The sequence below is a fragment of the Podarcis tiliguerta genome (assembly GCF_965153285.1).
Source record: "Podarcis tiliguerta genome assembly, chromosome: 6".
Lineage (NCBI taxonomy): Eukaryota > Metazoa > Chordata > Lepidosauria > Squamata > Lacertidae > Podarcis > Podarcis tiliguerta.
In genome coordinates, this window is record NC_139539.1 from 15,580,512 (window position 1) to 15,595,265 (window position 14,754).

The 14,754-nt window shown below is 45.3% G+C and overlaps 1 protein-coding gene across 1 annotated transcript; it reads right to left on the minus strand.

Annotated features, from left to right (window-relative positions):
* Positions 1-1,677: 1,677 nt before the first annotated feature.
* Positions 1,678-14,726, minus strand: FAM210B (family with sequence similarity 210 member B). Its single transcript, XM_083447105.1, has 3 exons — positions 14,144-14,726; positions 2,890-3,065; positions 1,678-2,077 (listed from the first exon to the last, which is right to left on the minus strand). Exons 1-3 carry the CDS (start codon positions 14,564-14,566, stop codon positions 1,861-1,863), a joined length of 816 nt encoding a protein of 271 aa, XP_083303231.1. The 5' UTR covers positions 14,567-14,726; the 3' UTR covers positions 1,678-1,860.
* Positions 14,727-14,754: the final 28 nt, after the last annotated feature.

Consider the following 14,754-nt stretch of genomic DNA (forward strand, 5'->3'; position numbering starts at 1 on the left):
CTGTAATTGGAAGTGATTTGCATTTATTTCTGCAAGGACTTAAATTTGGAGATGAACTTGTTAACTGATTTTTAGCCTAAATTTTAAAATATTAAAGAGGCAGATGCATTGCAGAAATGAAGGCATTTGATTTTTTAAATTGTCATTAGCAACAAGTTTCATATCTCACAGGCATTCCTACAATGCCGTGTGCAAGGATGTGAGGCTATTATAAAAGGTATGAGTTGAAACATTTGTGGGTCCAGTGTCTGGTTTGTTTCATATGGGCCTGGAAAACAACAAATGAATATGGCAATTCTTGGTCGATTTCTGTAGTGTTTGGGTCCACTAGAATGGCCTGCCAACAAACCTGACTTTTCAGTGCCTCAACTGCTGTAGATTAGCAGCATATCCAGGACAGACAAAAGCAGTTCCTCATGCAACAGAGAACTAATCACGGATTTTGCTACCATATAATGTGATGGCTGTTAAAAGGGTGACAAATTGATGGGAGGATAAATTTACCATTGACTATTACTAGTGATGGCAATATAGAATATTAGACTTGGTCAAGTGGGAGAACACCTGAGAAAGAGAAGTACCCAATACAAATACAAACAAACCCATCATCGAAGGCAATACAATTATTGGTAACAGTCACCTCACCTGAAGAGTATACCAGTTCAGCATTCCTTCCAGTCCTTCCCTTTAAATAGGGTGATCCACTGCCCCTTACCCTAGTCATTTTCAGTTGACAGGCAACATGTGGCTACTGCCTAGGCCCAGTTTTATTGACCTGCTTCAGATTTTTACAAATTCTTGTATTTCTGAAAACCCTGGAATTCCTCCAGGCATGATGATACCTCATTACCTAGCAGCCCATTCTAGCCTACACTCATGTTGGCACTAAACACTAGAGTTTGCTATTAGAATTATAGTCCGCAGACATCTTAAATCAGGGGTCTCCAAGCTTTCCTTGCCTTGGGCCGGTGTCTCCAGCGACGACTGCACAGAGGGTGGGGGAGCGCGCACCTGTATGTGTGCACAAACGCTATTTCTGGTGCACATACAGGTTGGAGGAGGCCCATGCGCATGCACACAAGCTATTTCCGGTACTGCTCCGACCCGGAAGGGGGTTCCTGCAGGGGGTTCCTATCTGGCCCCGGACTGTGGGTTGGTGACCCCTGTATTAAATTTTCCATCTTTGCATGTGCCTGTGCGCACACATGTGCATATATACATAAATTTGTGGATTAAAACCCACTTTGTTAGATGTATGCCATCTCCCATTTGCATTTATGTCTGAATGCATATATGTTTATATGCATATGTATACATGCATCCACCAATGGAGGTGTCATGCATTTAATGAGATGAGGTTTTAGTCCACAAAGCTTATACCAGAAAGTTTATACAGGTGTCTGTATAAGGAGAGGAACCAAAGTTCAACTGTATCAGTATATGCTTTTGCAGAAGGTTTCAAGATCAACCCCTGGCAACTCCAGTTAAAAGCAGCTAGAAAGTGAGGTAAAAGACTACTGTCTTAGAGGCACTGCTGGTCCCACAGACAATACTGGGCAATGGTCTAAGTTACTGTAATAAGGCAGTTTCCTATCTTCCTAAAAGTACCCGTATAATTGTTATTAGAACACCTGCCCCTCTGGGCTGGCACAGGACTTGAGGAAAAAACATAGGTAATCAGTTTTTGTGAAGTAGTTTATCAGGAAAAAGCACTTCCCCTCCCTCCACCATGAATATACAATGCAAAGGTGGTATTACAGGAATCTGCACAGGCACCACCAGGGTGCAGCAATTTAAAAACATTTTATATTTTATATTAACTGAGGTGGCAGCCTTGTTTTTCTTCCAGTGATGATTTAATCATGGATTTGGAGTCGGAGGTTTGAAGAAACCTATCTTCCGAAAATATCGCACAAGTAATGGCACAGAGACTAAGGTGATGCTGATGCGGACTGGAGCAAACAGTTTGTGGATAGCGTAGGCCAAAACAAAAGTACTCGTCCCAGCGGCCAACTTGGATTGCACAAGAGCTTCATCAAATCCCAACTTGGAGAGGATGGCAGTCATGTCCACTCCACTAAAAGGGGGTGAAAACAAACCACAACTTAGCTTAGTAACATTACAAAAACAAGCATGGATTTTCCAAAGTGTTTTTTTGCTACTGCAATATTTCATGATGGGCATCAGTTTAGATCTAGTATGGACAGACTTCAGATGTGTTGTATTAATTCCAAGGCCCATCAAGTGGAGGCACTACAGAGTGGTGGCTTAGGAGCTGGACCCAATTTGTATTCAAAGTACAATTTTATACCTGAGTTGCTTCTCTCACATACAAGTTGGCCAGTACAACTATTACAAAGACCTGATCAAAGTAATACTTTACAGGGGAGGAACATGTAAAGGGGCTGATCAACAAATCTACCTCTTAAGGAGGCTTAGATGGCTTTAAAAATGACAACTATATGGAGATTCTCTGCATGGGGGAGGGGAATCGATGGGTATGCATAATATCTAAAAAGCAGTGGGTTATAGCTAATGCAGGTCTTACTTAGAGTAGACCCACTGAAAATGAGCACAACTAACTTAGGTTCATTAATTTAAGTGGTTGCACTCTGGGTGAAAGTTAGCTGGACACAGCCTAGTGTTTCTTGAATGTCGAATGCTGGGGACAAACTACAAGAAATGGGCATCTTAATTCCATGCTAAAAAAACTTCTACAGGGATCTTGCTGTCCGTTGTTGGAAACCAAATGCTTGACTGGATGGATCTCTCTTTGATCCAGCAAATCAATTTTTATATCCAACAGCCATAAATATCCCATGTTATATGTGACATTGTATCAAGTCCTCGCCACACCAAACCCAATTACAAATAGTATGGAAAACATACCTTGACACGGCTAGATAGAACATTCCTAGAGACATCAAAGAAATCCCAACATGGAATACAACTCCTACAGCTCCATATTCCTTAAAAACTTTCTTCAGCTGCTGGGATTTGTTAGGTTTCTTTCCATTCTCCTGGCTAGGATCTGAATGGTCGTTTCCTGCAGTTTCACCAGTCTCCTATGTATAGTGGGGGGAATGGGTGCTCATTAAAATATGTTTCTAGAGTGATTGAGCATTTCACTGAAAGTGCAAAGTTTAGTTCATAGAGTGCTCTGTTCAAATGCTACAATATAGTCTGTGTGCACCACAGTTTTCCTATTTCTTACCTGCATCGTTCATATGTATTATATTGTATTTTTATGCTGTGAACCGCCCTGGGATCTGTGGATGAAGGGCAGTATACAAATTTTAAAAATTACAATGGTGATGTTCATCATGCCTATTCAGTGCTTGGAATGAACTACTTCAGTTGAACAAAATTCATTGCACTACACCTGAAAGTAGTTCCCTTAATTACCAGGTGAATTAATCTGGGAGGTAGAACATGGAATGATTTCTAGTTCATCTTCACGGCCAATCCCCCCCCCCCCCCAAAGGAGGCCCAGACTCTTTCTTTTAAATTGAGAAAAAGAAAGGGAAAGAAAGCTAAGTCACTTGAACAAAGTTAGAAAGCAAAGTGTGGAGACAATGTTCTAAGGCTTATCAGGCAGATATGGAGCTGTTGTTGCTTCTAAGGATGCTTAGTCAATTAATATGGCTAAGCAATTAGAAAGAAGGAAAAAGAGGCTTTTCCTGTATCTTCCTTGCTGAAAATATCTGCTCTCTTCCAAAAGGAGTATCTTGTAGGAAGAACTACAACAACAAAGAAAATGTTGCCTTGTGCCTTTAACAGCTGTGTGGCTGGCACAAATTAAATAAAGTAAACCTAGTATGGAAGCACATTTATGAGGAAAACTTCACCTGTTGACATTCTGTCAGACACTTTACTACTTATGTGTGCCCCCTGGCTTCCATTTGGACCCTATATTTCAGCTTGTAACATTCTGAACACTCTTTTTGTTTTGCCAAGGATAAACTTTTTATGAACTTGAACTCAATTATTTTGTAAAAGGACAAACGAACTAGTACCTTTTTGGACGGGATAAAGTTGAACTAGTTTCTTTTTTCCAATGGAACTTTTCAAGCAATGTTTATACTACATCTGATTTCAAACAATGTGTATAATAAGATGCTATAAGTTACTGATAGCTTGCTGCTTCAGAAGAACCACCCTCTTATCCCAGTGAAGGGTACCTACTGCAGAGTACTACACATATTTGTTGATGCTCAAAAGATACTATAATGCTCTTTGAAAAATAGTCATAACTAGGTACCACACTGTATTTTGATGTGAACATGCAATGAGTAAAAGGCTGTGAAAGATGGTCAGTTGTCCAAGGAGGACACACTGTTCATGTGTAGCTGTACAGTCTTCTTAATGCTGCAAAACTGATGGTCATTCCCGTACTACAACTGGGACCATGAAGCTGAGAGATGGTGACATGCTTCTAATGAGAGAAAGAAATGATTGTGGATAAAGTACATAGAGAATTGGCCCAGACTCACTGTGTGTTCTTCAACAATTCACCCTCTTTCAGTTCTAATAACCGGTCTATGAAATGCATGACCTTTTTACAGGGGTGTTGTAAAACACCCACAAGAATATGGTGGCCGACCATCATTTGGAAGAAAAGAGCACATTCTTCACATACATTTCTGAACTATCCAACTCAGCAAGATGAACCAATGGCCTGACATTTTTGCCTCTGCTCCAAGGCCACAGAATGTGTGCTTTGCAAAAAGAAGGTCCAGTCTTCAATTTAAAGAATCTTAAGTGGCAACACTGGGAAAGACTTCTGTCCAAACTTTGGAAGGCCTCTGTACACGAACAGAGTTTTTAAAGACCCTTGTTCTATGTACCTGACTCTGTGTAAGGCAACTCGATCACAAACTGAAAACCACAGTATTTCTAAGTCTTCAACTTCCTACTTTTACAAGTGAGAAGCACATGGGTCATATTTCAGAGAGACTCCAGTGGCACAATGGGTCAGTCAGTGCATCTAGCTGTTAATCAGAAGGGTGGTGGTTTGAGCCCCCGTCCGCGGGACAGCTATGGGCAGGATTCCTGCATTTGCAGGGGTTGGACTTGATGACCATTGGGGTCCCTTCCAACGCTGCAATTCAATTATTCTAAGCTATAGAATCTGAATCTATGTTGATTATGGCATAGTAACTTTCAGTTCAAGCTTCAGCTGGCTCTGCTGACATGTGCAAATCCTAGGAGTACTGTACTGCTGCAGGCAAGCAGAAAGCTATTTAGAGACTTGAAATAATTCATCCCGGTATAAATACCAGCATTTTCAGCTCCCGTGATGTTGTGCAATATGCACGTTTGCAACAAAACTCAGGAAAGGGACCACTGGGGAATTGCTGGCAATTGCTTGCTGACAATATGCTTTGCTAGGCTGGTGAAACGACTGCAACTAATAAAAGCAGATCTGGGAGAACAAATTCCAGAGGGGAAGCTCTGTTAGTACTGCGTCCTATAGTACTGCAGTGAAAACAACAAGGGCTGTGGCACCTTAGAGGCTTAACATTTACCGTAAATCAGTTACAAATCTGTGAGCCTTAAAATGGCGCTACAGGTTCAGGGTGTTTGTTTGTTTTGCTGGAAGAACAGGTTTAGAACTCCCAGATTCCAGGGGGAGGACATGAGCAAATTCCTTGCCTCTCCATTGCATAAGGAATTTGCGGGGCGGAAAAGTGGAGCCGAGAGAACAAATCCTGCCCCTTTTTTAATGGGAGAGAAGGTGGTGGAAATACGGAAAGAAACAATATATTGGGAGCCAGGAAAAAAAGGAAATGTAGTAGACCTTGAGCGCCCAGAGTGGATCGCTCCCACAACCTCCCAAATGGTGCAGGGAAAGAGATTATTCTGAGTAGATAGAAGAGGGCTCTTTTTAAAAGGCTGACAAGGAGATTGTTTTTGCGACCCAGCTGGGACTCCAGGGACCACACCACCTCTGGGTTATGTACAGCATTCTAGGGGCTTCTGACAGTTCATCCTACAGGTCCACTGCGCACTAAACAGAGGGTCCTGGATCACGGTGGCCTGGCCCTCATGTCCCAGGCTGTCAAATACATGAAGAGCAAAATAAAATCGAAACACTTCTGCCTTAAAACAGCAAGACATAAACGATCCCATACAAACTGAATTTTCCCGAAACGAACTGGTGACATGTGCCAGGAAGGCCTCTAGTGCAGAGTGCAGAGGCATAGCTTTGGCACGATGAAACTGAAGAGAGCTGATGGACCTCCAGTGGCAGAGAGTTCCACAGGGAGGGTGCCACAACTGAGAAGGCTCTCCGTCATCACTATATGATAGCACCCTAAGAAGGTTCCCCTCTGACGATCTCAATGGTTGGAACATACTGGAGAGGCACTTTTTGAAGTATTTGGGCCGTGATATATTTTGGGATAGATGAGGGGTGGGAAAATCTTTTTTTTCCAGACAGAGGCCACATTTCAAACTGGTCCAAATGCCAGTGGTGGGTGAGACCAGAGGCAAAAGTGGTACAGTAACCAGCTTCTACACACACCTCTGACTTCCATCCAGGCAATCAAGAAGCATTATCAGAATTCAAGGACACTTTCCAGCCAGGAAAAAAAACCCTCTGGAAAGGTATGAAATAGGGCTGATGGAGTGTCTGGTTGAGGAGGGGATGCAGCTTGGGGAGCCAAGGGCCAGATAGAGGGTTGCATTTGACCCCCATCGCAGCCCAGCCTTGAGGTTCCCTATCCCTCTACTAGATTGACCAATGGCCTGACTCATAGATTCATAGAGTTGGATCATCTGGCCCAACCCCTTGCAATGCAGGTGTCAGGAGTGCGTGCAGGAGCCAGGCCTTGTGACCGACAGGACTTTGCAGGACTGGGGCCTTCCTAAGTTTGTTCTGAAGAGGCAAGGCGCAGCCTCACATGTGTGGCTGATTGGTAACTCACAGCACCTGGTGGCAAGAGCTGGGAAGGGATATAAGGTCAGCATTTCCCTTCGGCTCTTTGCCACAGCAACACGTTTCCTGCCTTGCTGTGTTTGGCTTCTTGCTTCCTGATCCTTGAACCTCAGCTTCTTGACTCCCTGCTTCTTGATCCTTGGACCCTTGACTTTGTGACTCCCGGCGATCTGACCCTCTGACTCTTGGCTTCCTGACTCCTGGCTTCTGGACCCCTCTTCCTGCTCCCACCCCGCCATCTTGCCCCTGGTCCTGACGTCCCCTGCCGGGACTTCGATCGCCCATGAACCGGACCGTGACAGCAGGAATATGCAGCTGTCCCTTACGGGGATCAAACCTGCAACCCTGGCGTTATTGGCAACACGCTCTAGCTGAATTTAAGGCAGCTTCCTATCTTCTGAATGTCTTTGGTGAGCTTCTGGGCTATGTTCAGCTTGGTGGATCACTTGCAAGGCGACAACAGCTTTGCGTGGTCAGGCCATGTTCCCCCCTCCCTTTCACTTCTGAGCACCCAAGCTTCTTATGCATTTGGTGAGCAACAAAACCCTAGCCAAGAGAACTGGAGAAAGGCTAATTTGTTTTGATTTGGCATAATAATTGGGGGGGGGGGGATACAAAAGGAAACAGCACACACAAACAAAGGAGGCTGGGATAGTTTGCAGACGCTTAAAACAGTCACGAGGAGAGGCATGAAGTGAGAGAAAATGCTTTTCCATTTGACAATGAGACTGGCTGTGGCTGCGCCTGACTGGGACACAATTTGGCTTTTGCTCAACAGGGAGCGAAGCTTGAAGATAATCAATACAATGTTGTGCATTTTGTTTTGGGGCCTTTGTTCTGTGTGTGCTCGTTGGCGGCTGTTTGGATAACCGGCAGGCAGGCCAGAGGGAGGAGGAAGCCAGAAGAAAGAGCTCTTACTTCACCCTCTCCTCATATTATCTCCCCAAACCATGCCTCACCTTTTTGGTAGGCATTTTGCAACTCCCCGGGCGTGTACAGATTACATTTCTCTTGCTGCTGAGGTCACCTTTGAATGAAGGATAACAGACAACACTAGCTCAATGGCTACTCGTCATGATAGCTGCGCTCCATCTCCATTGTTGGAGGCAGTAGAACCATAGAATTATAGAGTTGGAAGGGACCCAAGGGTCATCCAGTCCAACCCCCTGCCATGCAGGAATCTCAGCTAAAGCATCCATGACAGATGTCCATCCAATCTCTGCTTAAAAACCTCCAAGGAAGGAGAGTCCACAACCTTCTGAGGGAGTCCATTCCACTATCGGACAGCTATTACCATTGGAAAGTTCTTTGTGTTGTTTAGTTGGAATCTCCCTTCTTGCAACTTGAAGCCATGGGTTAAACCACAGAGCCTAGGGCTTGCCGATCAGAAGGTCGGCAGTTTGAATCCCCGCAACGGGGTGAGCTCTCGTTGCTCGGTCCCTGCTCCTGCCAACCTAGCAGTTCGAAAGCACATCAAAGTGCAAGTAGATAAATAGGTACTGCTCTGGTGGGAAGGTAAACGGCGTTTCCGTGTGCTGCTCTGGTTCGCCAGAAGCGGCTTAGTCATGCTGGCCACATGACCCGGAAGCTGTACGCCGGCTCCCTCAGCCAGTAAAGCGAGATGAGCGCCGCAACCCCAGAGTTGGTCACGACTGGACCTAATGGTCAGGGGTCGTTAAGTAGGAAAAGTCCCGTGGCCCTCAACTCCTGTTTGTGGGCGTCCCATAGGCACTTGTGGTTGGCCTGGCCACTGTGAGAACAAGAACACAGGAAGTTGCCTTACACCAAGACAGACCATTGGTCCATAGTACTGTCTTCAGAACTATTCCCAGCCTTTGAGTTTGAACTTTTTTTGTATTGGATCAGACTGTTATTATTAATGTTTGATGTTTTATTATGTTTTTATGTGTCGGGAGCCACCCAGAGTGGCTTGGGCAACCCAGCCAGATGGGCTGGGTATAAATAAATATAATAATAATAATAATAATTAATAAACGTGAGAGCTTCTGCATGAAAAAGCAGATGCTTCCAGGGAGCTACAACCCTGTCTCAGGATCCTGGACTAGACGGATCTTAGGTCTGATCCAGAAGGACTCTTCTTATGGTTCCGCGTGTGGATTTCTGGCAAACTGGATCTCAGAGCCTCTTTTTCAAAATGAGCCGTTGCTCTCCCTTTCACCACCTCCAGTCCTTTGTTAGCCCTATGCCATTCTGTTCACCCCGCCGTGTCCACCTAACCCAAAATGCAAACCCGCCATGCCCACATCTATTTTTCGTATATCGTTTTGGCACATTGAACTTGCTAGACGATACCTAGAAGATACGCCCTCCTGAAAGTGCCGTGATCTCTGCTGCCTACCCTGCAAGCTAATCTTAATAGGTCGATCAACTGAAGCTTTTGATTTAATTGGTAGAAGCCAGTTTTACATAGCGGAGATGAGGATGAAAAACAGGTTGATTTAATAGGATGGTATTTTGGTGTTGCTGTAACATGCAATGAAAAAAAGGGAAATATCAAGTTCACCCAAACAATGCTTGGCAACCTTTGTGTATTATATCGAAAAAAATGTAATATTCCTTTAAAAGAAAGAAAATTAATCAACGAACAGCAGAATCCCATATACATCCTCTCACAGATGAGTCCCATTCGGTTTAATGAGCTTACTTGGTATAGGGTAGCAGCCTAGACTGATCTTTCTTTGTTGGCACCTCTAAGTTTTATATTTTGTTTTGGGGCAAGGGGCTGGCTTAAAAATGCGATGTTGAGCAAAAGGCTTATGATACCCCCCAAAATTAAATGTGAATTTGAACGGGAGATTTTTTCTTCTTCTGCAGAAATCCCCCCTGCTCTCCCTCCCCCCCCAAATATGCCATTTGAAACTTGCTAATCTCATGTTGCCCCCTAAAAACACTTCCATGGTAATATCAGAAAATGTTAAAAGAGGCAAAGGGTGCAAATGAAGTGTTTCAACCCAAACCAAGAAAAGGGCATATGGATAAAAGCCTAGAAGTCTGTAGGTGGTCTAAAAAAATAGGGAGAGAAAGGAACTTTTGTCAAGGACCTGAAGTGATGGGAACTGGCAGCGATTCAGCTCCCCATCACTATGTGACTCTTCTTCCAACACTTCTGCTCAAAACGGCATCAAGTGCCTCCAGCTGAAAAAAGCAGGGCAGCAATTTAAGAGGGACAATGAGCCTTACAGCTCCTTTTGATTTCTGTCAATAATGAACACAAGGGGCGGTTCAGGGCTAGGGTCATTAGCTCTAGAAAAATACATATATCATGCCAGGCAAGTTTCCAAGGATCGTTAAGCGCAGCTCTAGAAAAAGAAGTTTGGTTGTAACATTTAAACTGCACAAAATAAATACAAAAAAAAAAATGCATCAGAAAATGAATTAAGAAATATCATCAAAAAGGATGCTGCAGGGGTGGAAAAGGTTCCGAGAAGGGCAACCAAAATGAAAAAAGGGGATGGAACGTCTCCCTTATGAAGAAAGGGTTAGTTTAGAGCAGGGTTTCCCAAACTTGGGTCTCCAGCTGTTTTTGGACTACAACTCCCATCATCCCTAGCTGTCAGGAATGATGGGAACTGTAGTCTAGAAACAGCTGGAGGCCCAATTTTGGGAAACCCTGGTTTAGAAGTTTATAAAATTATACATGGCATGGAGAAAATGGATAGATATTTCCTCCCCGCCCCTTTTCCCAAAATGCTAGAACTGAATGGATATCCAATGAAGCGGAATTTTGGAAGATTCATGCCACATAAAAGAAAACACTTAATTCCTGTAGCTCATAGTAAAACTACGGAACTTGTTCCCAGAGGGGGCAGGGATGGCCACCAACTCTGATGTTTTTAACAGAGGACTGAACATGGAGGAAAAGCTACTAGTCCTGTTAACGGTGTTCTGCCTCTACTGTTGGAGACAGCATGTTTCTGAATACCAGCTGCTGAGAATCACAGGTGTCCAAAGTGCTGTTGCATCCATGTCCAGCTTCCAGCCTTCCCACAGATATCTGGTCAGCCCCTGTGAGAAAAGGATGCTGTGCTAGGTGAGATTATTTTTGAAAATAAGGCAACTGCCATCCAGAAATCATCAGCTGGCAGCTTCTCCCTGCCACTCAAATGCAAAACAGCGCTACCCAGATTCTGCCTAGTCGGCTTCATGTGCATATAGTGGCATCAGGGAGAGAAAATGTTCACATACTGCCACACACGCACATGCGCTTCACACACAACTAATCTGAGAAATACATTTCATATGAAGTAAAAATAAGATCACTCTCTTTTGCACAACTGACCTAATGCCAACATGTGCGATAATTTACAGCAGATGTCTCTACAACTCTCTGCCCCTCAGTGCTGAATACTTTTTGCTAAACAAGGCTGAGAGTTGGTGACGGACCCAAGATCACGCAGTGAACTTTTAGCTGAGTGTGGATTTGAACCCTGGCCTCCCAGGCCGTTCAGCTCTCACTGTGCCATGCTAAACATTTCGGAAGGTGTGATAGATTGGAAGGTGTGATATGATTAACACTGCAAATCTAGAAAAACCCCAAGTCACATCAAAATCAGTGGCAGCTACAACACAGTCAAGACCATATAACACTGATCCTGAAAAATCTTCATTGGCTGCCAGTACGTTTCTGAGCACAATTCAAAGTGTTGGTACTGACCTTTAAAGCCCTAAATGGCCTCGGCCCAGTATACCTGAAGGAGCGTCTCCACCCCCATCATTCAGCCTGGACACTGAGATCCAGCTCCGAGGGCCTTCTGGCAGTTCCTTCACTGCAAGAAGTGAGGTTACAGGGAACCAGGCAGAGGGCCTTCTTGGTAATGGCACCTGCCCCGTGGAATGCCCTCCCATCAGATGTCAAGGAAATAAACTATCCCTAGATGAACCACAACCCTCAAATTCCTTCCCCCCCCCACACTTTTTAAAAGCAATTGTCTAACATTGCAAAACCTCTCTTAAAAAAAAAAAAAATCCTGTAGATGTCCCTGTAATGATTCAGGATCGATGACATAATCTTACATGGCACCTGGCCATTGTTATTTAACATTTAGCATCAATGGTTTCCAGATGCTGTACAGAAGCAGAGCAACAGAGTGAAAGGAAGCAGCTGAACGATAAGAACAGACTGATACAACAGGACAGGCATATAGGCAACAGAGAGGCAAAGACACAGAAGCCCTAACTATTTAGGGCTGAGATATCTTCCCTTCCTCTCATACAACTGGAGAAGCCTCTTCTCTGCTTCCATGACCTTCAGAAGTTCAATGGTTAGTAGTGGCACTCAGGCTTTGGGCCTCCTCACCCCATAATACAGTGGTGCCCCGCAAGACGAATGCCTCGGAAGACGAAAAACTCGCAAGACGAAAGAGTTTTCTGTTTTCTGAGTTGCTTCGCAAGACGGATTTCCCTATGGGCTTGCTTCGCAAGATGAAACGTCTTGCGCATTTTTTTTTTAAACCGCAAATGCATTCCTATGGGAAACCGTCAATACACATTGGTGCTTCGCATGACGAAAAAACTCGTAGAACGAAAAAACTCGCAGAACGAATTAATTTCGTCTTGCGAGGCACCACTGTATCTACTTTGCCTCATCAATGGCATTTTGTCACCATGCAAAAACAATTTTGTTTCACAAGCTCTTCAGCTGAATCTTGTTTTCAGATATCACCACCATCAAATTTGTATTTTGATGCTGCTTGATCCATTTTTTTAAAAAAGTGCATCATATGCTGTTTTTAACATGTTAGTTGAAAGCCGCCTCAGGCTTTGCTCTGCAATGGGAAGGCAGGAGATATACAAGTAATAATATTAATATGCAAGTAATACAGATAATAAAAATAAGACAGACAAGTGCTGGCTCTGGTGGATATGAAGAAAAAACAGAGCTAGTACACCAGAGAGCAGTCACCAGGGTGAACTGTCAGCGCAAGTCAAAGTTTTGCTATTAAGCACCTGGCCTGCTGCAAGCCTCAGCCTCCCTCATGCCCTAAGGAATGTTGTGCAAGAGGCCTGTGCAATGCCTGGACTTCCTGATGTTGCTAAGACTCCAACTCCCATCAGCCCCAGCCAGAAGGGGCAATGGCCGGGGACCATGGGAGTAGCAGTCTGAATGTCCACAGACCGCCCACCCACAGACTGGGTTAACAATATATGCAGTACTTCTATGTAGATTCTTAGTGCCTTTATGAATCAGAGGGCAGGCCTACATTTCCCAGCCACTAAATCCGGCAACAGTACTGCAAATATTAATATCGTCATCATTATTAATTAAATGCATACAGGGCTGGATTTAGGTTTGATGAGGACCTAAGCTACTGAAGGTAATGGGGCCCTTTATATGTCCAGCTGTCCTTTGCAAACAACAAATTGTCGCTGGTTTTTAGTGTTGAATATATGCTATATGGTAATTTATGAACCTAATAGGTATCTACAGCCATTTGCACATAACAAAATATGTATTTTGTCAAAGTAATTGTTGATAAGTCCATGCAAAATGCAAAGTCCATGCAGAATGTAGGCGCCCTATATATAGAAATGAGCAAACCAGTGATATTTTAGGGAGCAGGCTAGCAGGCAGGGCCCATTGCTTACATCATAGGAGCCTACACAACACAAAACACTGTTGCTGTATGTCGGTTTTATTTTATTTGATCTTATATTTTGGAAACGTACATCCAGTTTTTTCCTTCAATTTTTTTTGCGGTCCCCCCAAGAGTGGGGCCCTAAGCTATAGCTTGTTTAGCTTATATGTAAATCTGACACTGAATGGATATATTGCCCTTCATCCAAAGTTCACAAGGCGGTGTTACAGCATAAAAAGACAAAATGAAATGGCAGAATACTTAACGTCAAACAAAACCAATAACCCGCTCCTACAAGCACATTTAAAAGGCCGGAGGGCCTGGTTATAGAGGCGCCTAAATATATGTAGTGAAGGCTGCAGGTGAGAGCATTCACTGGGGAGAGCATTCCACAAATGGGGAGCCACCGCAGAAAAGGCCCTGCAGAGAGAGAGAGATGTGCCTAGGCCTTAAACCAGGCCTCTGCTGGTCTTGGATCCTAGGAAAGGACACTCTGCTCGTGCTCAGTGGAACTCTTGGCCACGTTTGCGGGGGGATCCTATTTAAATGCGGTTTCTCCCGCGTTTTAACCACCCACAGCGCGCGAGGTGGCTGCTGACTCACCCACCTTCCTGGACCCGAGGCCGCCGCCGCTGCCTCTTCCGCTGCCCCCGACCGCATACAGGGTGATCTCGGAGAGCAGCTGGCGGGGGCCGCCCGCCTCCCCTTCTGCCTGTGGCAGAGGATATGTCAGCAGCAGCAGCAACGGGTCGCCCTCTCGTCCGCGGCGCAGATCAGCCCCGGCGGCCGGGATCCAGAAGCGCCCGGGGCTTGGCGGCTGCTGCTGCAGCAGGAGCAGCAGCGCTTCCCGCAGGAGCCTCCTGTGCGTCCTGCGCGGCGCCCGCTTCTCGACTCCCGGGCTGGGCTGCACCTGGCCGATCGGGAGGCTGCTGGTTACCGCTTCCCCGGAGGCGGCGCTCCTGCTGCAGACCTGCAGCAGCCCGCCGGGGCAGAGCGCGTGCAGAGCGCACGGCCGGCCTAGCCGGAGCATGGCCGCGAAGGGGCTGCGCCGGCTTCCCACGGCTGACAGCCCAAGCGGCCGACGGATCCCGGCGAAGGGAGGCGGCTGATCAGGCCCGGAGAGAGCGCGCAAAACAGCCACCCACCGCCTTGCCAGGCACCCTCCTCCTTAAAGGGACAGCGCCCCGCCTGTCCTGGGCAGGGCAAGAGAGCCTTGCT